The sequence below is a fragment of the Odocoileus virginianus genome, chromosome 26 (assembly GCF_023699985.2).
Source record: "Odocoileus virginianus isolate 20LAN1187 ecotype Illinois chromosome 26, Ovbor_1.2, whole genome shotgun sequence".
Taxonomy (NCBI): domain Eukaryota; kingdom Metazoa; phylum Chordata; class Mammalia; order Artiodactyla; family Cervidae; genus Odocoileus; species Odocoileus virginianus.
This window is the reverse complement of record NC_069699.1, coordinates 6081244-6103785: the sequence shown is the minus strand read 5'-3', so window position 1 is coordinate 6103785 and position 22542 is coordinate 6081244. Positions and strand designations below refer to the sequence as shown.

The following is a 22542-nucleotide window of genomic DNA, read 5'->3' as shown; positions in this document are numbered from 1 at the left end:
CTTTCAAGCCTAGACTCTCCTGTGTATGTCTTTAGTCATTGGCACTGGGCTTCTCAGGGTTTAGTCAGCTTCTCTGCATTCCCTTGAGGCCTTTGGCATTGTGTTGTGGCTGGCGGGCTGGTGTATGGGCATTAGCATTCTGCTGCACATTGACACTTGAGGAAGTTGCATATACACTGTAGTGGCTCTTCACACTGAGCTCCCCCTTCACATCTCCCTTTGTCTGTGGAACTTTCTGTTTTCCAGTCTTGAGCACACTGAGGTTAACCGGCACTTGTGTGGTATTTCTCTGCGGGTCTCCTGTACCAGTTGAGATGTATACTTTGCAGGAGTCAGATGCTGGTGCTCAGACACCCCTAATGGTTGCTTGGTTGCTCTTAATATTGTAACAAAGTATTTTGCAAGAAATGGTATTAATATATAAAGGAACAAAATGTATTAGTAATTGTGGAAAGAAAATTGTTATGAAAACTGTGTTGAATGTTTAGGAACTACTGGATAAGGTTGTTGTTCAGTTGCTCAGTTGAGACTGTTTGCATTCCCACAGACTGCAGCACAGCAGGCTTCTTTGTCCTTCACCATCTCCTGGAGTTTGCTGAAACTCATGTCCATTGAGTTGGTGATGCCATCAAACCATCTCGTCCTCTGTCGTTCCCTTCTCCTCCTGCCTTCAGTCTTTCCCAGCAGGATCTTTTTCTAATGAGTTGGCTGTTCGCATCAGGTGGCCAAAGTATCAGAGCTTTAGCTTCAGTGTCAATCCTTCCAATGAATATTCAGGGTTGATTTCCTTTAGGAATGACTGGTTTGATCTCCTTGCAATCCAAGGGATTCTCAAGAGTCTTCTCCAACTTCACAGTTCAAAAGTATCAATTCTTGAGGTCTCAGCCACCTTTATGGTCCAGCTCTCACATCTGTACATGACTACTGGAAAAATGATAGCTTTGACTATATGGACCTTTGTCTGCAAACTAATGCCTGCTTTTTAATACACTGTCTAGGTTTGTCATAGCTTTTCTTCCAAGGAGCAAACATCTTTTAATTTCATGGATGCAGTCACTGTCTGCAGTGATTTTGGAGCCCAAGAAAATGAAGTCTATCACTATTTCCATTGTTTCCCCATCTATTTGCCATGAAGTGATGGGACTGGATGCCATAATCTTCATTTTTTGAATGTTGACTTTTAAGCCAGCTTTTTCACTCTCCTCTTTCACCTTCATCAAGAGGCTCTTTAGTTCCTCTTCACTTTCTGCCATTAAGGTGGTTTCATCTGCGTATCTGAGGTTATTGATATTTCTCCCAGCCGTCTTGATTCCAGCTTGTGCTTCATGCAGCACGGCATTTTGCATGATGTACTCTGCATAGAAGTTAAATAAGCAGGGTTACAATATACAGCCTTGACGTACTGCATTCCCAATTTGGAACCAGTCTATTGTTCCATGTCCAGTTCTAACTGTTGCTTCTTGACCAGCATACAGATTGCTCAGAAGGCAGGTAAGATGGTCTGGTATTCCCATCTCTTGAAGAATTTTCCACAGTTTGTTGTGATCCATACCATCTAACATAGTCAAGGAAGCAGAAGTAGATGTTTTTCTGGAACTCTCTTGCCTTTTCTGTGATCCAGTGGATGTTGGCAATTTGAACTCTGGTTCTTCTGCCTTTTCTAAATCCAGTTTGGACATCTGGAAGTTCTTGATTCACATACTGTTGAAGCCTAGCTTGAAGGATTTTGAGCATTACCTTGCTATCATGTGAAACAAGTGCAATTGTGTGGTAGTTTAAACATCCTTTGGCCTTGCCCTTCTTTGGAATTGGGATGAAAACTTATCTTTTCCAGTCCTGTGGCCACTGCTGTGTTTTCTAAATTTGCTGGCATACTCAGTACAGCACTTTAACAGCAACATCTTTTAGGATTTCAAATAACTCAGCTATAATTCCATAACATCCACTAGCTTTGGTCGTTGTGGTGCTTCCTAAGGCCCACTTGACTTCACACTCTAGGATGTCTGGCTATACGTGACTTATCACACCATCTTGGTTATCCACGTCATTAAGATCTTTTTTTTTTTTTTAAGGTCTTTTTAATATAGTTCTTCTGTGTATTCTTGCCACCTCTTCTTAATATCTTCTGCTTCTGTTTGGTCCATACCATTTCTGTTCTTTGTCCATTTTTGCATGAAATGTTCCCTTGGTAGCTCTAATTTTCTTGAAGAGATCTCTAGTCTTTCCCATCCTGTTGTTTTCTTCTATTTCTTTGCATTGATCACTGAGGAAGACTTTCTTATCTCTTCTTGCTGTTCTTTGGAACTCTGCATTCTGATGGGTATATCTTTCCTTTTCTCCTTTGCTTTTCACTTCTCTTCTTTTCTCAGCTATTTGTAAAGCCTCCTCAGACAACCATTTTGCCTTTTTGCATTTCTTTTTATTGGGGTTGGTTTTGATCCCTGCCTCCTGTATAGTGTTAGGAACCATCCGTCCATAGTTCTTCAGGCAGTCTGTCAGATCTAATCTCTTGAATCTATTTCTCACTTCCATGGTATACTTGTAAGGGATTTGATTTAGGTCATACCTAAATGGCCTAGTGGTTTTCCCTACTTTCTTGAACTTAAGTCTGAATTTGGCAATAAAGAGTTAATGATCTGAGCCACAGTCAGTTCCCAGTCTTGTTCTTGCTGACTGTATAGAGCTTCTCCATCTTTGGCTGCAAAGAATATAATCAATCTGATATCGGTATTGACCATCTGGTGATGTCTATGTGTAGAGTCATCTCTTGTGTTGTTGGAAGAGAGTGTTTCCCATGTCCAGCTCATTCTCTTGGTAAAACTCTATTAGCCTTTGCCGTGCTTCATTTTGTACTGTAAAGGTTAGGTTTGCCTATTACTCTACACATCCTTCTACTCCACCACCTTCAATACCCATCACTGGACAAGGACAAGTCCCTAAAGACATTTCTGTCCAGTGACTTAGACAGACAACTGTGATAGATTGGCGGGAAATTCCCTGGCAGTCCTTTGGTTAGAGCTCCGTGCTTCCACTGCGGAGGACATGGCTTCAATTTCTGTTTGGGAAAGTAAGATCTATCATGCCTTTTGGCATGGCCAAAAATTTTTTTGAGAAAAAATTGTAAAAGTTCATGTCTGTGCACTACTATCAAGGGATCCATTGTCAGAAACAATTTTCCCTGCCGTATTAAGAGATTTGTAAATGAATGCATGTTGTAAGATATTAAAATAATACGGTTGGTATCATACTTTTTGTTTCTTTGGTTTTGTTGATTATCTTCAGGTAGTCAGTTACTTAATTGTACTAATTATGGGCATGCGTTGAGAATTTTATTTTCTTGAACTTTTTAACATTTAAGAAATTATATAGTTTATTTTCTCTTGTAATTGAATTTCCAATGGTAAGCATGCATTTATTTCTCTTTTAGTTTATTCAGTTGTCATTACTTTTAATTTGCAGTTTTATATTGCCTTAAACTTTTATGTTATTCTGTTCTGTGGTCTATCTCTTGTTGCTGTTAAAACGCTTAAAAACCTTCAGAGTTTCTTTTTTTTTTTAAGATAAGGCACTTTTTAACATACCTTTGGAAATCCGGAGTGTTTTTTTTTTTATTTGAATGATATTATTTTTTAAAATACAGTTTTGAAATACTAATATTTCCTTTGGTAGATGATAAACTTCATTGGAGAGAGATTTTCTATTTAATTTTTTAATCAGAGAGATTTTAAAATAGTTTTCCATTGGAATATATACCTTATCTATTTGAAAGTCATTTCATGTGTTGGGTTTTTACGATGAAGAAATAAATAATAAGTAGTGTTACCAGCCAAGGTTCAGTCAGAAGACAGAATCCACAAGTTATTTTTACAGAGAGAATTTAATATAATTTGTTAAATGAATATCGATGAATTAAGAATGCAAAAAGGAAACACTAAAGTATCATGGAGGTAGGTAATCACAGTACATAGCTCCTACCCCTGAAGCTGGAAGAATAAAATGAGGAGGTAAAAATGATTAAACTGTAGAGGCTTGGAGGAGAGGCACTGCCGAGCTGGGACTCAGACCACTGAGGGACAGGTGTAGCCATCCTGTGTCTCTGAGAGGTGTGATGAACTGGTTTAGTTAGACAAACTGCGATCTGTAACTGCTACGGAAGTGAGTGTCCCACCAGGGTTGCTAGGGTTTTACTGACAAGAATAGGAAACACTTAGGAAGGAACAGGTTCCTTCTCCCTTCAGCTTCTGGTCTTTCAATACCTGCATTGACACAGTTTAATAAGAAACCATTCTAAACCATTAGAATTAGCAGAAAAAAGTGTTTTGCTTGATTCTAGGCCCAGTATCACAGAATATGAAAGAGTTATAAGACAGTAGCTTAATTCAGTTCAATTCAGTTATTCAGTTGCTCAGTCGTGTCTGACTCTTTGCGATCTCATGGACTGCAGCACGCCAGGCTTCCCTGTCCATCACCAGCTCTTGAGCTTATTTAAACTCATGTCTATCGAGTTGGTGATGCCACCCAACCATCTCATCCTGTGTTGTCCCCTTGTCCTCCTGCCTTCAGTCTTTCCCAGCATCAGGGTCTTTTCCAGTGAGTCAGTTCTTCGCGTCAGGTGGCCAGAATATTGGAGTTTCAGCCTCAGCATCAGTCCTTCCCATGAATATTCAGGACTGATTTCCTTTAGGATGGACTGGTTGGATCTCCTTGCAGTCCAAGGGACTCTCAAGAGTCTTCTCCAACACTACAGCTCAAAAGCATCAATTCTTCGGCACTCAGCCTTCTTTATAGTCCAACTCTCACATCCATCCATGACTACTGGAAAAACCATAGCTTTGACTAGGTGGACCTTTGTTAGCAAAGTAATCTCTGCTTTTTAGTATGCTGTCAGTGTTGGTTATAGCTTTTCTTCCAAGGAGCAGGCATCTTGTAATTTCATGGGTGCAGTCACCATCTGCAGTGATTTTGGAGCCCAAGAAAATAGTCTGTCACTGTTTCCACTGATTACCCATCTATTTGCCATGGAGTGATGGGACCGGATGCCATGATCTGAATGTTGAGTTTTCAGTCAGCTTTTTCACTCTCCTCTTTCACTTTCATCAAGAGGCTCTTTAGTTCCTCTTCACTTTCTGCCATAAGGATGGTGTAATCTCCATATCTGAGGTTATTGATATTTCTCCCAGCAATCTTGATTCCATCTTGTGCTTCATGCAGCCCGGCATTTTGCATGATGTACTCTGCATAGAAGTTAAATGAGCAGTGTGACAATATACAGACTTGACGTACTCCTTTCCCAATTTGGAACCAGTCTGTTGTTCCATGTCCAGTTCTAACTTGCTTCTTGTCCTGCATACAGATTTCTCAGGAGGCAGGTTCGGTGGTCTGATATTCCCATCTCTTGGAGAATTTTCCACAGTTTGTTGTGATCCACACCATCAAAGGGTTTGGCCTAGTGAATAAAACAGAAGTAGATGTTTTTCTGACATTCTCTTGCTTTTTCTCTGATCCAGCAGATGTTGGCAGTCTGATCTCTGATTCCTCTGCCTTTTCTAAATCCAGCCTGAACATCTGGAAGTTCATGGTTCACGTACTGTTGAAGCCTGGCTTGGAGAATTTTTGGAGCATTACTTTGCTAGTGTGTGAGATGAGTGCAATTGTGTGGTAGTTTGAACATTCTTTGGCATTGCCTTTCTTTGGGATTGGAATGAAAATTGACCTTTTCCAATCCTGTGGCCACTGCTGAGTTTTCCAAATTTGCTGGCATAGTGAGTGCAGCACTGTAACAGCATCATCTTTTAGGTTTCTAAATAGCTCAGCTGGAATTCCATCACCTCCACTAGCTTTGTTAGTAGTGATGCTTCCTAAGGCCCACTTGACTTCACATTCCGGGATGTCTGACCCTGGGTGAGTGATCACATCCTTGTGTTACCTGGGTCTTGAACATCTTTTTTTGTACAGTTCTTATGTGTATTTTTGGCACCTCTTCTTAGTATCTCTGCTTCTGTTAGGTCCATGCCACTCTGTCCCCTATTGTGTCCATCTTTGCATGAAAGGTTCCCGTGGTATCTCTGAACTTGAAGAGATCTCTAGTCTTTCCCATTCTATTGTTTTCCTGTATTTCTTTGTATTGATTGCTGAGGGAGGCTTTCTTACCTCTCCTTGCGGTTCTTTGGAACTCTGCATTCTAGTGGGTATTTCTTTGCCTTTAACTTCACTTCTTTTCTCAGTTATTTGTAAGGCTTCCTCAGGCAACCATTTTGCCTTTTTGTATTTCTTTTTAGTTTAATTAGTGGCTTTTAAATAAGTACTGCCTATTCACTTTACTTTGTTTGAAGTTCATTTGAGGACCCTCATTTTTTTCACTTTTGCTTTCCTGACACTGCAGCACATATGGATCCTCTGCCTCACTTATTTGCCATTGATAGTGACATTGTCACTTAAACTGTTCCTCTTTTTAAATGTTTATCCTTTTACCTGTAGTTCTTGTGTGTCCTTGCTGTTTCATTGAACGAAGGGTGAAAGGGTTCTGTTCGTATAGTTTGGATTCTATTACCAGCCTCGTCTAGTACCTTATAGAGAGTTAATCAACTACTACTAAGTACCTTCTCTTTTCTGAGAAGTTGAAGAGTTTTTAATGTCTTCTTATGAAATGGAATGTCTCAAAATTATGCCTTTTTCATATCAAAAGTTAATTTTTTCATGGCATTCATGGTGCTAAAATGCTTAAAAGTAAACTTAAAAAAATTTTTTTTTCTTTTTAATTATCAGGTGCTTCTAAGGAAGGAGGTGCCGGAGCAGTTGATGAAGATGATTTTATAAAAGCTTTTACAGATGTCCCTTCTGTTCAGGTAAGGGTACCAGTAATGTGGCATTCCCCATTCATATTCCCTGTTATAATCAGTTGTTTTTGTCCCTTTTTTCAAATCCTTTTTTTCTAAATTAACTACATAAATAAAATACTTGACTTACTATTATCAAGTTATTATTTATTGGTAGAATTGGATGTTCAAGTGATTTTTCAGTGAGGCTGACATAAAATTAAATCCATATCGTTGAGTCATATCACATTACAGTGTCTCAGTATATCCACTATTTTTTTTTAAAGGTGCTTGTGAAAACAGTGTTCTTTCATTTTTTCCCCCTATTTTTTTGTCTGCGTCATCTATTTCTCCTCTATAGCTACATCCTTCTTTATTTGACTGTTGAATATTTGAGATTTCTTAAGGGTTAGTTTTAGGCCTCTCTTTTTACTATCCATTTTACTAAATCGCTTCCTTCAAATCTATGGCTTTAGTTCCTGCCTTTACATAGATAATGCTTAGGTTTTTATCTCTAAGCCAGACATCTGTCTATTGTGAAAGTAATTTTTCCACTGATTGTTTCTTTGACATCTCCTTTTAGATGTCTCTGAGGAATCTCAGATTCAACCTGTGCACAACTTGATTCATGATCTTCTCCTCTCAAATGTACTCTTTCAGTGTTTGATGTGGAAACCATTGCTTAATCAGTTGCAAGAGTCAGACACCTAGAAGTTATTTCTACTGATTCCTAACTTAGCAGGGAAGGCAGGAGGCAGGAAAGGCTTAGACCCTCCAGTGATCCTTCTCTAACAGTGTTATCTGGTCCCCCTCTGACCTCATCCACCTTGTCTCCTGCCTTGCTCCCCTTTGTACTCTTGTTTCTGGCAAGTTTCTGTTTTAAGTGAAAGGGGAATTTAATGGCTGCTAAAAGTGAAAAATACAAGCACGGCCATTTTGAGGTATCCATGTATACCACTCAGATGGTATCCAGAGCCCTGTTTTTTGTTAGGTCTTATTTCTGGATCCTTCTACTTTGTCTTCCCTTGCGGTCAGCAATATGTCTGCAGTTGTCGGAGCCTCACACCCTCGCTACACTCTGCTCTTTTCCTGGTTGACCATTAAAACTTGTGTTTCACTCTCATCGCACTGACTGGGCCACATGCCCACCTCTGAGCCTTGACTGTGATGTGGAGAAGTCCTGTGTGTGACTGACTTAGGCCTGGGCGCTGGCTCTTTGCCTGGTTCCCTCTGCACTCTTTACCACTGTGCTCGGCCTTCTTTCAGTTTCTCTCAGGGCCTTTGCACATGCTGTTCACCCATCTCTGTTTTGTCTGATGTTACCTGCCTCAGTTCAAGTTTGACTTTCCTCACTAGTTCACTTCCCTCTCATATGTACACTTTCAAGACAGTGTGTAATTCTCCTTGGTGGTACTTTCTATTTGTAATTTCATATTTTATATCATTTGATTCTTTTCTCTCTTGACTAGATTATATGCTGCTGAGGCAAAAACCATGCCTATTTTTTGCTAACCATAGTGTCCTTTATGCCTAGAATATTGCATCCTTGTTATGTGAACACTTGTTAAGTGAGTGAAAGGTGTTTGGTGGTTAGCTCCAGAGGGAAAAAAAGTGAGCATCTCTCCTGGCTGCTGTCCAGCATGGACAGGGGTGGAGGAGGTATTAACCTAAAACAAATACGTATCAATATATGAATGCAATTTAGTTCAGTTCAGTTCAGTCGCTCAGTCGTGTCTGACTCTTTGCGACCCCATGGACTGCAGCATGCTAGGCTTCCCTGTCCATCACCAACTCCTGGAGTTTATTCAAACTCACGTCCATTGAGTAGGTGATGCCATCCAACCATCCTTTGTCATCTCATCCTCTGTCATCCCTTTCCCCTTCTGCCTTCAATCTTTCCCAGCATCAGAGTCTTTTCCAATGAGTCAGTTCTTCACATCTGGTGACCAAAGTGTTGGAGTTTCAGCTTTAGCATCAGTCCTTCCAATGAATATTCAGGACTGATTTCCTTTAGGATTGACTGGTTGCATCTCCTTGCAATCTCAAGAGTCTTCTCCAACACCACAGTTCAAAAACATCAATTCTTTGGTGCTGAGCTTTCTTCATAGTCCAACTTTCACATCCATCCATGACTACTGGAAAAACCATAGCCTTGACTAGACAGACCTTTGTTGGCAAAGTAATGTCTCTGCATTTTAACATGCTGTCTAGGTTGGTCATAGCTTTTCTTCCAAGGAGTAAGCGTCTTTTAGTTTCATGGCTGCAGTCACCATCTGCAGTCATTTTGGAGCCCCCAAAAATAAAGTCTGTCACTGTTTCCCCATCTATTTGCCATGAAGTGATGGGACTGGATGCCATGATCTTAGTTTTCTGAATGTTGAGCTTTAAGTGAACTTTTTCACTCTCTATGAATGTAATAGATTTTTTATATACCTGAAGTCATTTTGAGGAATCATCCCTATTTTTCCTAATCTGTAGGATATTTGTATTTTGTTTTTAAATGACAAAGCATTTTAAGAGTATATTTGAAGTTACTTATGAGTGGAGAAAATACCCTTACCTACGTAACTGGTAAGGAAGACAAAGCATTTTATTTTATTATTGTTTGTAATGTATTTCCATTCTTCATTTAAAAAATGGTGCTAAAAGGGGAAAAATATTGTTACTTAAATGATTGTTTTAAACATCGGGGCATCATTTTGTTGTGGCAAGAAATATTAATGTTATCATTTTGCATCTTTTCTTGAAGATCTATTCCAGTCGAGAACTTGAAGAAACATTAAATAAAATCAGGGAAATTTTGTCAGATGACAAACACGACTGGGATCAGCGTGCCAATGCAGTAAGTGTTCTATTTTTTATTTTCTTCTCTCTCTGTTTTTTCCCCCAGTGTTCTTTTTCAAAAACTTGGAAATTTAGTAGTAATACTATCTGGTATTTGCTTTTGAAATAGAGTCTGATAAGTAGTATTTCAATCTGGAAAACAAATTGAGATAATAGGCCTTTTTCAGGGTGCATTTTTTTTCTGTTTTGCTGTTCAGGAAGAGTCTATCTCATCCATTTGTTAGTGTCTCCACCTGTGTTACTTGTTGAGCTTCATTGATGCCCCAGTGCCCTGGCTTTCCTTTGGGTTACATAGCTGTGGGGTAGAGGGAACCCTTGGGCACTGTTGGTAGGAATCTAAATTGGTAGGAATGGCATTAAATCTGTAGATTGCTTTTGTAGTGTGGCCATTTAACAATATTCATTCTTCCAGTCCAAGAGCATGAGATAGCTTTTCATTTCTTTGATTCATCTACAGTTTCCTTTATCAGTGTGTTATGGTTCTCAGTGAATGTCTTTTACCTCCTTGGTCAGGTTTATTCCTAGGTGTGTGTGTATGTAATATATATATGTAATGAAAGTGTTAGTCCCTCAGTTGTATCAGTTCTTTGTGACCTCATGGACTTTAGCCTGCCAGGCTCTTCTGTCCATGGAATTCTTCTGACAAGAGTACTGGAGTGGGTTGCCATTTCCTTCTCCAGGGGATCTTCTCAACCCAGTGATCAAACATAGGCAGACCCTTTCCTATCTGAGCCACCATGGATGCAATTTTTAAAGTCTTTTTTAAAACTTTCTGATATTTTATTGTTAGTATAAAGAAATGCAACAGCTTTCTGTATGTTAATCTTGCATCCTGCTGCTTTGCTGAATACATTTAGTAGTTCTAATCGGTTTAGTGTGACGTCTCTAGGGTTTTCTATAATATCATGTTACCTGAATGTGATGGCAGTTTTACCTCTTCCTTTCCAATTTGGATACCTGTTATTTCTTTTTCTTGCCTGATTCATGTTACCAAGAGTTCTAATAAATACTGTGTTGAACAGAAGTGGTAGAGTGGGCATCCTTGTCTTGTTTCAGATTTTAATCACAGTGTTTTCTGCTTTTTACCATTGAGTGTTGGGTTTGGATTTGTCATAAACCATTGGCTATGAGTTTGTCATAAATAGCTTTTATTGAGATATGTTGAGATATGTTTCTTTTATACCCACTTTGGTAAGAGTTTTTATCATAAGTGGTTGTTGAATTTTATCAGATGTTTTTTCTACATCTGTTGAGATGATCATGTGGTTTCTTTTATTGATGTGCTATGTCACATTGTTTGATTTGCAAATGTTGAACCATCCTTGTGACCCTGGGATGAATCCAGTTTGATCAAGGTGTATGATCCTTTTTATATGTCATTGGATTCAGTTTGCTAATATTTTGTTGAGGATTTTTTCATTTGTATTCATCAAAGATATTGGCCTGTAATTTTCTTTTTTGGTAGCGTCTTTGGTTTTGGTGTTAGGGTGATGGTGGCTTCATAGAATTACTTTGGGAGGGTTCCCTCTACTTTAGTCTTTTGGACGAATTTTTCTTTTTGTTTTATTTATTTATTTGACTGCACCAAGTCTTAGTTGTGGCATGGGGAATCTTTTAGTTGTGGCATGTGGGACCTAGTTGCCTGACCAGGGATTGAACTCTGGCCCCCTGCGTTGGGAGTGCAACATCTTAGCCATTCCACTAGGTAAGTCACTCTTTTTGAAAGAGTTTGAGAAGGCTTGGTATAAGTTCTTTTTTGTATGTTTGGTAGAAATCCTCAGTGAAACCATCTTGTCATGGACTTCCATTTGCAGGAAGCTTTTTTTTATTGCAGATTCTGAAATTTTTCATGATCAGATTGTTCAGATTGCCTGTTAATTATTCATTCAGTTTTGGTGGGCTGTATGTTTCTAGAAAGTAAGATGGACTTGTTCTGTTTTGTGCTATATTAACAATATTGCAATAAACATCCTTGTATGTATTTATAACCGTGGTGTTTTTATTTTTTTAAGTTAAATTTTTATAAATGAGGTTGATAGGTAAAGAATAGATAGAGTTTAAAGAATAGATGGAGTTTTATTTCAATAGACGTTGCCAAAATATTTTGAACAAAGATATTAGTCATTCATAATCTACTTAACAGTAAGAATATCTTTTTTCTATCTGGTACTGGGTGTTATTGAGTCTTAACTTTTGCCGATCTAATGAAGGAAAATGGTGTGTCTTTGTTGTAATTTGCATTTGCTTATCACTAGTAAGGTTGAACACATTTCCTTGTATTTATTTTAGCCAATGTAATATTTGGTTGTCTTTTTTTTAACTTTATTGCCATTCCTTGTGTATTGTACTGTTGTGTTGCAGATAATTTTTTCCTACCATATTGTGATTTTTTTAGTTACTCATTTAGATGCCTCCTGATTTCTGCTTATGATAGTTTCCCTTCCTTATATACCCTTAAGGTTATAGAATATTCTTTCAACTATTTTTTTAATATCCACAATATTTTATTTTTATATTTTCCATCTTTAGTTCATCTTTTTTAACTTTTAAAGATATCTTTAAAAATTTAGAAGACCTCAGAAATTAATATGCTGCTGCTGCTAAGTCACTTCAGTCGTGTCTGACTCTCTGCCACCCCATAGACGGCAGCCCACTAGGCTCCCCTGTCCCTGGGATTCTCTAGGCAAGGATCCTGGAGTGGGTTGCCATTTCCTTCTCCAATTCATGAAAGTGAAAGTGAAGTTGCTCAGTCATTTCCGACTCTTAGCGACCCCATGGACTGCAGCCCACCAGGCTCCTCCGTCCATGGGATTTTCCAGGCAAGAGAACGGGAGTGGGTTGCCATTGCCTTCTCCAAAATTAATATGAGATTCTACATAATAATGGGTATTATTTAGGTAAACTTTAAACTTCGGTGTGTGAGCTCAGACGTGCACCTGAGTGTGTCTTTTGTCACAATTTTAAATAGACTCCCTTAAAACTTTAAGATTTATTTATATAGTCAAACATTATATGTGTCTCTTATACATATAACTAAATCTGTAATGTTCTTTTCCAGAGAGCTGGTTTGTTTGTTTCTTCACATGTTTATTTATGTTTAATGCTGTTAAAATGTCTTAATATAGTTATAAAATCTAATGAAAACTTAAAAAATTTTGTTCAAATAATGTTTAGGCAGTTGTTTGTTTTTTTACACTGCTTTACTTTTTTATGTCAGTAATGAAAATTTTTTTTATTTCAGCTAAAGAAAATTCGATCATTGCTTGTTGCTGGAGCTGCACAATATGATTGCTTTTTCCAGCATTTACGCTTGTTGGATGGAGCACTTAAACTTTCAGCTAAGGATCTTAGATCCCAAGTCGTTAGAGAAGCTTGCATTACTGTAGCGTAAGTATATTCTTTTTGTGATAAGTATTTTTTATGAATTAATTCCGTGCTCATTGATTGAGTTGCTCATTCAGTAAAGCACTAGTAGGATAACCCCCCTAAAGCATGATCCAAAAATCATATGCACAGGGGTTAAATTTGTGCGATTTGAAAAAAAAAACCTTTCTTAATAGTACTTTATACCAACTTTGCAGTGTGTTTATACGTCAGAAGTCAACTGGTAGGTTTTTGGTCACTAACTCTGTTAGTGTAAGAAAAAAATGAATGGGTCTAAGAACTGGCCCTTATATAACATTCTATTTGCTAATTTGGGTATTAAGCTTTTTATTTCTGACATTTTAGCAATTGTCCTCGAATTGTAACATACATCATTAACTTATCAAAATCTAAAACTATTCAGTATGTTTATATTTTTCTACAATTTAAGGATGGTAGAACACTTGAACTCCTTTTACGGCTGCTCCTGACCAAAAAAAAAATTTGTTGTATGTGTTGTTGTATAAGCCTTCCTTTGGAGAGAGGGAACACTTAGATATATACTATTAATATTTATAATCTGGATCATATTAGATGTCCTAGTCAGAACAGAAAAAAATAAACTAAAAAACTCAGGAAATAAAAGCTATGAAGATTGCAAGAAAAGGAACAAAACTGCCCTTATTAACAGATGATATAATTATCCATACAGAAAAAGAAAAGAATTAATAAATGATTATAGTTAAGGGACTATATAGCATGGTTGCTAGATACAAGTTAATATACCAAAATAATTGATATCTTGATATCAAAATTCATAAAATTTTGTTATCTTGATATCTCTTGATAGCAAAACAAAACAAAAATCTGCAAATTGTAACCTTGAAAAATACTCCATGATGAGAATTCCGCTTTTTGTCATGATGCAATAACTGGTATAGGATTAGCCCCCTTGCAGAAAACTGGAGAGTGTATAAGACAACTGTGTACAGATAGACAGCAGACAGGCAGGACTGTAATTCTTGAAACAAATCAATTTAACAGTACCATCAGCACAGTTTTGACCTGGATGCATTTCTGAACCAAGGAGGGGGAGGGAGAACCCAGGCAGAGCTAGACAGTCTCACTGAGCTGAAGAAGAAACAAGAGAAGAGATGGGAGGTTCTGAAAGCTGAAGTGGCTGAACTTTTCAGTGCAGAATACTGGGGAGAAGAGAGCTACACAGAAAAAGAGCTATAGAAGTCTGCATAGGGGATCCATGAGTCTAGTTGAAGACTAATCTGTGCATGTGAAAGGTACAGCTCCCTGGGGACAGGAAAGACCTGCTGCTGGAAGCCATGAGGTAAACAACTCCCAGAACTTGCATGGGCTGGGACAGGTTCAAGTTTTGAGGAGCCAGACTGGAGAGACCTTGTCAGACACCCAGGGCATGCATTTGAGACCCCAGAAAGGCTGCTGTGTAGGAATCGTACTGCTCAGGCTACTCTGGAAGCTGAGTACTCTCAGGCTACCCCTCCTAATAAGCTTGGAAAGACCAGGCTGCTTCCAAAGGACATCACCTGCTGACCAGAACAAAAGGCTCACACTTTAAAGGACGACAGCAACATCAGGGCACAGGTAGCCTGCCCTGCATCTCAGTTGAGTTTCACAAGGGAAAACTGAATGTATGACTGAACACTAGTAAGTAGGTCTGAGTACCGCCTTGAATCAGGAATCTGATATTTTGGAGCTAACTGTATTCTAAATAAGGTATAAGTATGTAAAAATTAACCAGTTCTGCACCTTGTCAGAAATGTGAGTATTTACAGCATTCTTCCTAAGTGTTTTACCCCAAATCATACTAAACCATATTAAATTAATTAGGCTGAATTAGTTGTTTAACTGCAAATTTGGAAAGAGAAGACACATTTGTTCAGTCACCCAACTAACCAGTGCGTGTGTGCATGCCAAGTTACTTCAGTCCTATCTAACTCTGTGCAATCCTGTGGACTGTAGCCCACCAGGCTCCTCTGTCTATGGGATTCTCCAGGCAAGAATACTAGAGTGGGTTGCTATGCCCTCCTCCAGAGGATTTTCCCTACCCAGGGATCAAACCTATGTCTCTTATGTTTCCTGCATTGGCAGGCAGGTTCTTCACCACTAGTGCCACCTGGGAAGCTCCAGTCAGTGTGTGTTAGTTGCTCAGTTGTGTCCAGCTCTTTGTGACCCCTTGGACTTCTTCTGTTGATGGAGTTTCCCCAAGCAAGAATACTGGAATGGGTTGCCATTTCCTTCTTCAGAGGAACTTCCCAACCCAGGGATTGACCCTGGGTATCCTGGATTGCAGGCAGATCCTTTACTGTCTGAACCACCATTCTTTACCAGGGAAGCTGGTAACCAATGTATGGTAGAGTTCTGTTTTCAATCAAGAATTCTGAAATCCTACACCAGAGATGTGAGGAAGTATTTGTGACTGAAATAGTAGTGGTACCATTAATATAAATAGCAGAATACTGATTTGGGTAAAATTTTACTTGTTTGTACAGTATGTTGAATATAAGATTGATACTGCGGCATCAGAATGAAAATATCTGATGGATAAAGACTAAACATCAGGACAGTCAGAGCTGAATGTTTTACCTGTCATGTTAATGCTTAAATTCTGAGATCAGATGGCTTCTCTATTGCAGAGAGATGCTTAAAATGCCAAAATTCAACTTTGCACTAGACAGTAAAAGGTCAGGGAAGAGAAAGAAATATGCACTTCCCTTTCTCTGTTTTGTTTTTCTGCCATGTTAGAACTGGTTAAAATAAAGATATTAAGTTAATTCAGTAGAAGAATATTTTAAAATTATATGGTCCTACCTATATTTAATGTTAAACTATTTTTCTAAAACAGCATTTTTTTGCCTTCCTTTATAGCCATCTTTCGACAGTTTTGGGAAACAAGTTTGATCATGGCGCTGAAGCCATTGTACCTACGCTTTTTAATCTCGTCCCCAATAGTGCAAAAGTCATGGCGACTTCTGGATGTGCAGCAATCAGATTCATAATTCGGGTAGGTTCTTTTCCTTTCTTTTTTTTTTTTTTCTGTCTTCCTCTGTGTGTCTGCCTGTTCATTTGTCTGTCTCTGTCTCTCTCTTTCAATGTACTGAAATAAATCATTGGAATTTTCTTAAACCCCAAGAAAAAAATTACTTTTGAATAATTTTTCTGATAATAAAAGTAATACACAGATATTAATGAAATTTAAATAGTAAAGAAGATTACAAAGTAAAGATGCTTGTATACAGAGTATAATAGGCACAATATGCATGTGCATGTGTGAGAATCATGTTACAGGTAGTAACGGGCAAATGTTAAACAGTAAAAATGTTACAAGCAGTGGTAAAAGATGACAGCAGATTCTTAATATTTCTCATCATCCACCTCTTGAAGGTGCCAGAAGAAGAGTTAAAAACATAAAACTTCCCCACTTTAATTTTTAAATTTTGCTCTTCTACAAGTCACTACTCTAGCCATTCAGTATGTACTTTTCCAAACCTCTATTTTGTGCCTATACAAACTATATTTACTACAGAATGTAAGTGTAGCATTTATATTTTATATATATGTAAAAATAATGTTTTTTTACTCTTGCTTTTTAAACTTCATGTACTCAGGCAGCTTCTCTTGTTTAATTCTTTTTAATGTCTAAGTCAGTTCTTAGTTAAAGGGCATAATATTAAGCTGTCCTCACCGTTTTTCTCCATGAAGTTTATGAAATTCTTTTTCTCCATCCTTTACCAACACTTTGTATTATTAGTATCTTAAAGGTTTAAAATTTAATAATTGAAATATTATTTCATATTACACTTTGCATTTCTTGGATTATTAGAAAACATTAGGTATTTTTTTCCTTTAATAGTTTTTCTTTTTTTCCCTTTAATAGTTTTTCTAAGGATTGCCAGTTTATAGTCTGCGTTTTTTCCTCGCTTTTTTTCTAAGGCCTCCTTATATATGGGTTCTGCATCTGTGGATTCAACCAACCTCAAATCAGAAATATTTTGGGGGGAAGAATTCTAGTGTGTTTCTAGTAAGCAAAACTTACTTTGCCTTCTGCTGGCATCTGTTTCTATAACATTTATAGTAAGTACAACTGTGTGTGTACCATTTCCATTATATTACTAATTAAGTAATCTAGAGATGACAAAATATACAGGAAAAAAAAGTGTAGGTTTTATGCAAAAAATTGTACCATTTTATGTAAGGGATTTGCATATCCCCGAATTTTGGTATCCTCAAAGGGTCCCAAAACCACCCCTGTGGACACTGAAGGACAACTGTATATTAATTTTATTTGTAAATATATTCTACTAGTTTGTCATTTCTTCATATATTGTTTAAGCTATCATTTGATATATATAGAAATTTGAAATTTTTCCGTTTTGAGACAATAGTAGGTTTTGTATAGTTAAAACAACCTTCCCCTTTTCTCAGTTATAGAAATAATCCGTTTTTAAACCTTTTATGATTTTGTTTCTTAGGTTCAGATCTAACTTAATTTTATTTTTGTGTAAAATACGGGTATCTGACTTCGTTTTCCCCCAAATACAAAACCAGTTGACCCAGTGGTGTGTAGTAAGTAAATTATAGTTCAGTTGTTTCTTAAACTACCACTGTTTTCTTGTAGTAAATTTCCATAAATGAACAGGTCTGTTTTTTAAATGCCTTTTCAGCTTTTTTGATCAATTTGTCCTCTCCTGTTAAATGGTGTTTCTTTCTAATGCTGCTGTACCAGGTGTTTTTCAGCAGTAAGATCTAGTGCCTGTGACGAAATCTGTGAATCTGTCTCTGAAAATGTCCCTTTTCTTTCTGTTTTAATGTTTTTGTGAGCTTCACTAAACCTGGCACCTTCACAACAGAGTTCAAAACTAGTAGAAATGATTGAAATCTTAATTTTTTTCTCTGAATTTAATAGGAGTGCTTTAAATATGACCTCTGGGATGAGTTTTTGGATATTCTGGATTAGGTCTGAGAATTTCCTCCAATTTGTATTTTGCCAAATTTTGGTCAGTAGTAGATGTGGAATCTTGTCAGATATCCTTTTAGAAATGATTGTCTCTCTTCAGTTATCCATTGTACTTTCATGAAATGGATTCTGCTTGGCCATTTTATATTATGATACTGTTAGATGCAGTTGGCTAATACTTTAAGAAGACTGTTTGACATGAGGATGTATACTGTTAATTTACAAAAGGTTTCTTCTACCATGGTTATATTACCATTTTGTATTATATTATTATATGTTCTTTTTAAAAAAAAAAAGAAAAGAACATACTTGCTAGAGGTATTGTTAAGAGATTTTTTATAAGCTTCAAATTTGTTACATTGGTCCCAATGGGGTTCTTTGATTTTTTTCTAGTTGTTTAATTTCTATATTTGTGTTTCTTAATTCCTTTATTTGACTTGCTATGGCTTGCTTCTTTTTTTCCCTAGATTTTTGTGGTATGTTCTCAGTTTGTCATAGTTTTTATTGTTTAATAGCATAAGACTGTCTTATCATAATGTTTTGTTCTGAGTTTGGCATTAGCAGCATCCAACGATTTAGATTTACCACACTGTATTTTATATTTCTCAGTCATTTGTAATTTCCATTTCAACTTTCTCATTGAATTACATAAGGATATTGTTTGCATTTTCAGATGGTTCTTTTGTTCTTATCATTTTGTAATTTTATGACATTCCGATCAGAGAATTTGGTGGTACAATTTCTTCGTTGAATAACCTGAATTTTGTTAGTATCTGAGTACATCATATATTTAGATAGGTAGTCTTTTAGTATTTGCAAAATATGGAATTCATTTATAGAGTGCTTTATTCATTGCTAAGTCTAGTTTGTTCATAATATTTCAGTTCTTTATGGTCTTATTTTTTGAAAAAGTCTTATTTTCTTAGAAGTTTCTTGTTCTTTGACAGTGTCAAGAATAAATTCTCTTTTACTCGCCCAGCCTTTTAAAAAGTATATATTTTTTAAAAAATAAAAAGTATATATATTTATCTTATTCATGTCATTTTTTCCCTCTTAACCACTAAATTAATTTCCAACAACTAAAGTTGACTATGGTGAAGTTTTTTTTCTGCTTTTATTCCTGCCCAGTCTTTATTAGGACTCTTCCCATTAAAAATATTTGCTTGATTTTAGTGTGTTCTCAGTTTTCATAGATATTTATCTTTTCATATTTCTAAATGGCTTTGCTTTGCCATTATACAAGAATTCAAAAATTGGACTTCAGGTTCACATTTGTTTTCTCTCAGAATTATCTCCTTTTCACAAAGAATTGTTTTCTTAACTCTTTATTGTTTTTATAGTGAGATGTTGTTTGATTGTTTTATTTAAAAACAGCACCACCACCACCTTAGGAAGCTTTGTAGGAGATTCTCTCTGTTAGGAGTTCCCTCACAGCCGGTCTAGGAGTTGATTATCTTTCATTTGTGCTGTCTTTACACAGAAGAGCAAGATTTCTGACTGAAATGAAGTTTCTTCAAATTTATGTTAGTTTTCGTGTATTATTTATTTATTGCTTCTGTTTGTTTCCTGTCTTTCAGTTGTATATGTTCTCAGGAAAAATCCTTTAAATTCTACTTACACTTGACAGTACCCAATTTGCCATTTTTAGGTTTTTTTATACTTTATGTATTGTTTTCAAATTGCCCATTTTTCATGAGCTTGTCTCATGTTATTGAAACAATAACATGTCCCATTGTCTCAGAAAATACAAATCAGGTTGTTGTTGTTTTACATTATTTCCTGTTTTCTATATTTTTGTTTGTTTCCCAGGGGACTGCTTCTAAGTTGTTCTGATTTAGTATTTGGTTGAATGCATCATCTGTAATTGTGAGGATCACTTATTTTCCTTTGGAATAGCTCCGCTGAATATGGTGTAGCAATAGGTTAGTCTCTAGTCCCGTCTCTGCCACTGTGTTGTTTAAGAGTTAATCAGCAGCAGTAGGATTTTGAGATCATGAGAGAGAGGAGGAAGAAGGTAGGTGAGACCTACTGTGTGGTATGTTGTGGCTAGAAAGTCCCGTTGGGCTTTCTTTAACTCCTCAGTAATGTTTGGGGATGAGTTCTTCTGGAAGCTCAAATAGAAATAAAGTACATGATAAATGTAATGCGTTCGAATCATTCCAAAACCATCACATCCCCCCATTGCCCTCCCTCCCGCACCCCCCAACCTGTTCATGGGAAAATTGCCATCTACAAAACCAGTCCATGGTGCTAGGGGAGCCCGTCCACAGAGCCCTTCCATACTGGATATAGCGGTTGGATAATATGCAGATCAGCACTGTGTTGCACTGTCCTCATCTTGAACAACTTCAGGTCTGTTGGTGGCTTCCCTCTTGTCAGAGGTGAAAAAAGTTTTCCCTCTGCATTGGTTGAGTTCGTTGTGGCCACTCACTTTTTCCTTCACTCGAAGACTTGTTTCCTCACAAGTGTGGAAGCACTGTGGGCTGACCGCCTTCAGCTGCAGCCTCTTCAAGGCATTCCTCAGCTTTCAGAGATCTGCCTTTCCTGAAGTCTTGCCCCTTCCTGGTTGTGGCACATAACCAGTAAACCGATGGACGTGGACGAGTGGAGTTTTGGCCATCTTAGGCCATTTTGAGACTTTCTTCCAGCGCACCCCAGTGACTCTGGGTAAAGGGGTCCATGGGCTGTATCACAGACTGATTTCTCCTTTGCCTGTTCCTGCTTCCTTCTCACTTCCGCCAGTGTTGATCCCCAAAGCACTGCTTAATATTTAAAAGGCTGAACTCCATCTCACAGCCTGCTTCCCAGGTAACCTGGCCTAACCATCAGCTCAGAAGAAAAATGGGAGATTTAAAGCGTCAGATATGTATCCTTAGGTTACTGTTTTATGTTAATGTCCCTTGTGAACTTTTTAGTGTTTGCTTTACTAAAGAAGAGGTGGCTTAGGTGGTAAAGAATCTGCCCATAATACAGAAGACCCTGGTTCAATCCCTGGGTTGGGAAGATCCCCTGGAGAAGGGAATGGCAACCCACTCCAGTATTCTTGCCTGGAGAATAATCCAAGTAACAGAGGAGCCTGGTGGGCTACAGTCCATGGGGTCACAGAGAGTCAGACACAATTGAGCGACTAACACACAAACACTCTCACTAAACAAGAATGTAAGAATTACTCATAGAAATCAGAAGATTATATACCTGAATTCTAGAGAGCTGTGGTTCAGCCAGGATGAAAGTTCAGTTAAAATCACCATTTCAAAGTGCATTCTTAATAATTATGCAGATTCACTCTGATAACCTGCTTTGATGACATAGCAGTTACTGTGCTCTCCCGCAGTAGCCGTGGTATGTCAAAAAATAAGACCAGGATGTGTCTGGTTCCCCCCAGAGTACACTGTCCTAACAGTTCTCTGTAGTTATCAATTAACTTGTCCTTATTATTTAATATTACACCCACATCTGCCCCTCTGAAATTGTATCATTACTATTACTTTAATTTGGGAAAACCTTTTGACTGGTCTTAATTTCTTTCAAAATCTGATTTTATGGTTATTTTTGTTCTTTTCTAATATAGCTAAATACTTGAATGCAAAGAAAGTAGAGGAAGAGATTGTGTAAGGTACATGGTATTTCTCAACCTCTTCTAAACTGTCTTTTTCAGCATACTCATGTACCCAGACTTATACCTTTAATAACAAGCAATTGCACATCGAAATCAGTTCCTGTAAGGAGGTAAGTTTTGAAAAAATTTAGTATAGCTTTATGTTGAATATTGCATTATGTCTGATTCTTAGTTGGGCACAGAATTTAGTTGTCATCAATTTCTTGCCTTCTAGAAACCTTATTGAAGTTTTTTATTTTATGTAAGGAAAAAAGGAACAAAGTGCTTATTATGACTATCCACATTTTTTGGCCTTTTTGTATTAAAGTGTGTCTGTGAAAGTCGCTCAGTCATGTCTGACTCTTTGCGACCCGATGGACTATACAGTCCATGGAATTCTCCAGGCCAGAATACTGGAGTGGGTAGCCGTTCCCTTCACCCAGGGACCTTCCGAACCCAGGGATCAAACCCAGATCTCCCACATTTTGGTTTATTTGGGCCACTATTTCTTTGGTTTTCGGAGAGTTTGGAGTCCAGAGTCAGTCCTCACCTAGAATCCTGCAGCTTTGACTGACCCTCCTGCCTCGGGCAGTCACTTAATTGCCGCAAACCTCAGTGTCTATGATGTTAGTGGGTCTAATGATGTGGACCCCATAGAGCTGTGAGGGCTACATGAGAGGGACGCTAGAAGACATGAACATAGTCTCTGGCACAGAGCATATAGCCATAACGTCAGCCTCAATATGTGTCTCATTATTTCTACAGTCTTTGATATCACTGGCATCACCACTAGCACCATTAGTATTAAAGACAAAAAGTAAGATTTGTGTATTGGATATTTAAGGAAATTGTAAAAAACTCTTTCCCCTTTTTTGTTTGATAAGTATGTTTATTTAAGTACTTTGAATGTTTGGAAAAATAAGACATCATTG

At 37.5% G+C, this 22542-nt stretch overlaps 1 protein-coding gene across 40 annotated transcripts in view; it reads left to right on the top strand.

The window, feature by feature from the left end:
* Positions 1-22542, top strand: part of CLASP2 (cytoplasmic linker associated protein 2) — a 172103-nt gene that overhangs the window by 72548 nt on the left and 77013 nt on the right. For all 40 annotated transcript variants that reach the window (XM_070455349.1, XM_070455346.1, XM_070455364.1 and 37 more), the window contains 5 exons: positions 6766-6845; positions 9565-9657; positions 12901-13046; positions 15924-16059; positions 21671-21741. In XM_070455349.1, the coding sequence (XP_070311450.1) occupies positions 6766-6845; positions 9565-9657; positions 12901-13046; positions 15924-16059; positions 21671-21741 (526 nt within the window). The remainder of the gene's footprint in view (positions 1-6765; positions 6846-9564; positions 9658-12900; positions 13047-15923; positions 16060-21670; positions 21742-22542) is intronic.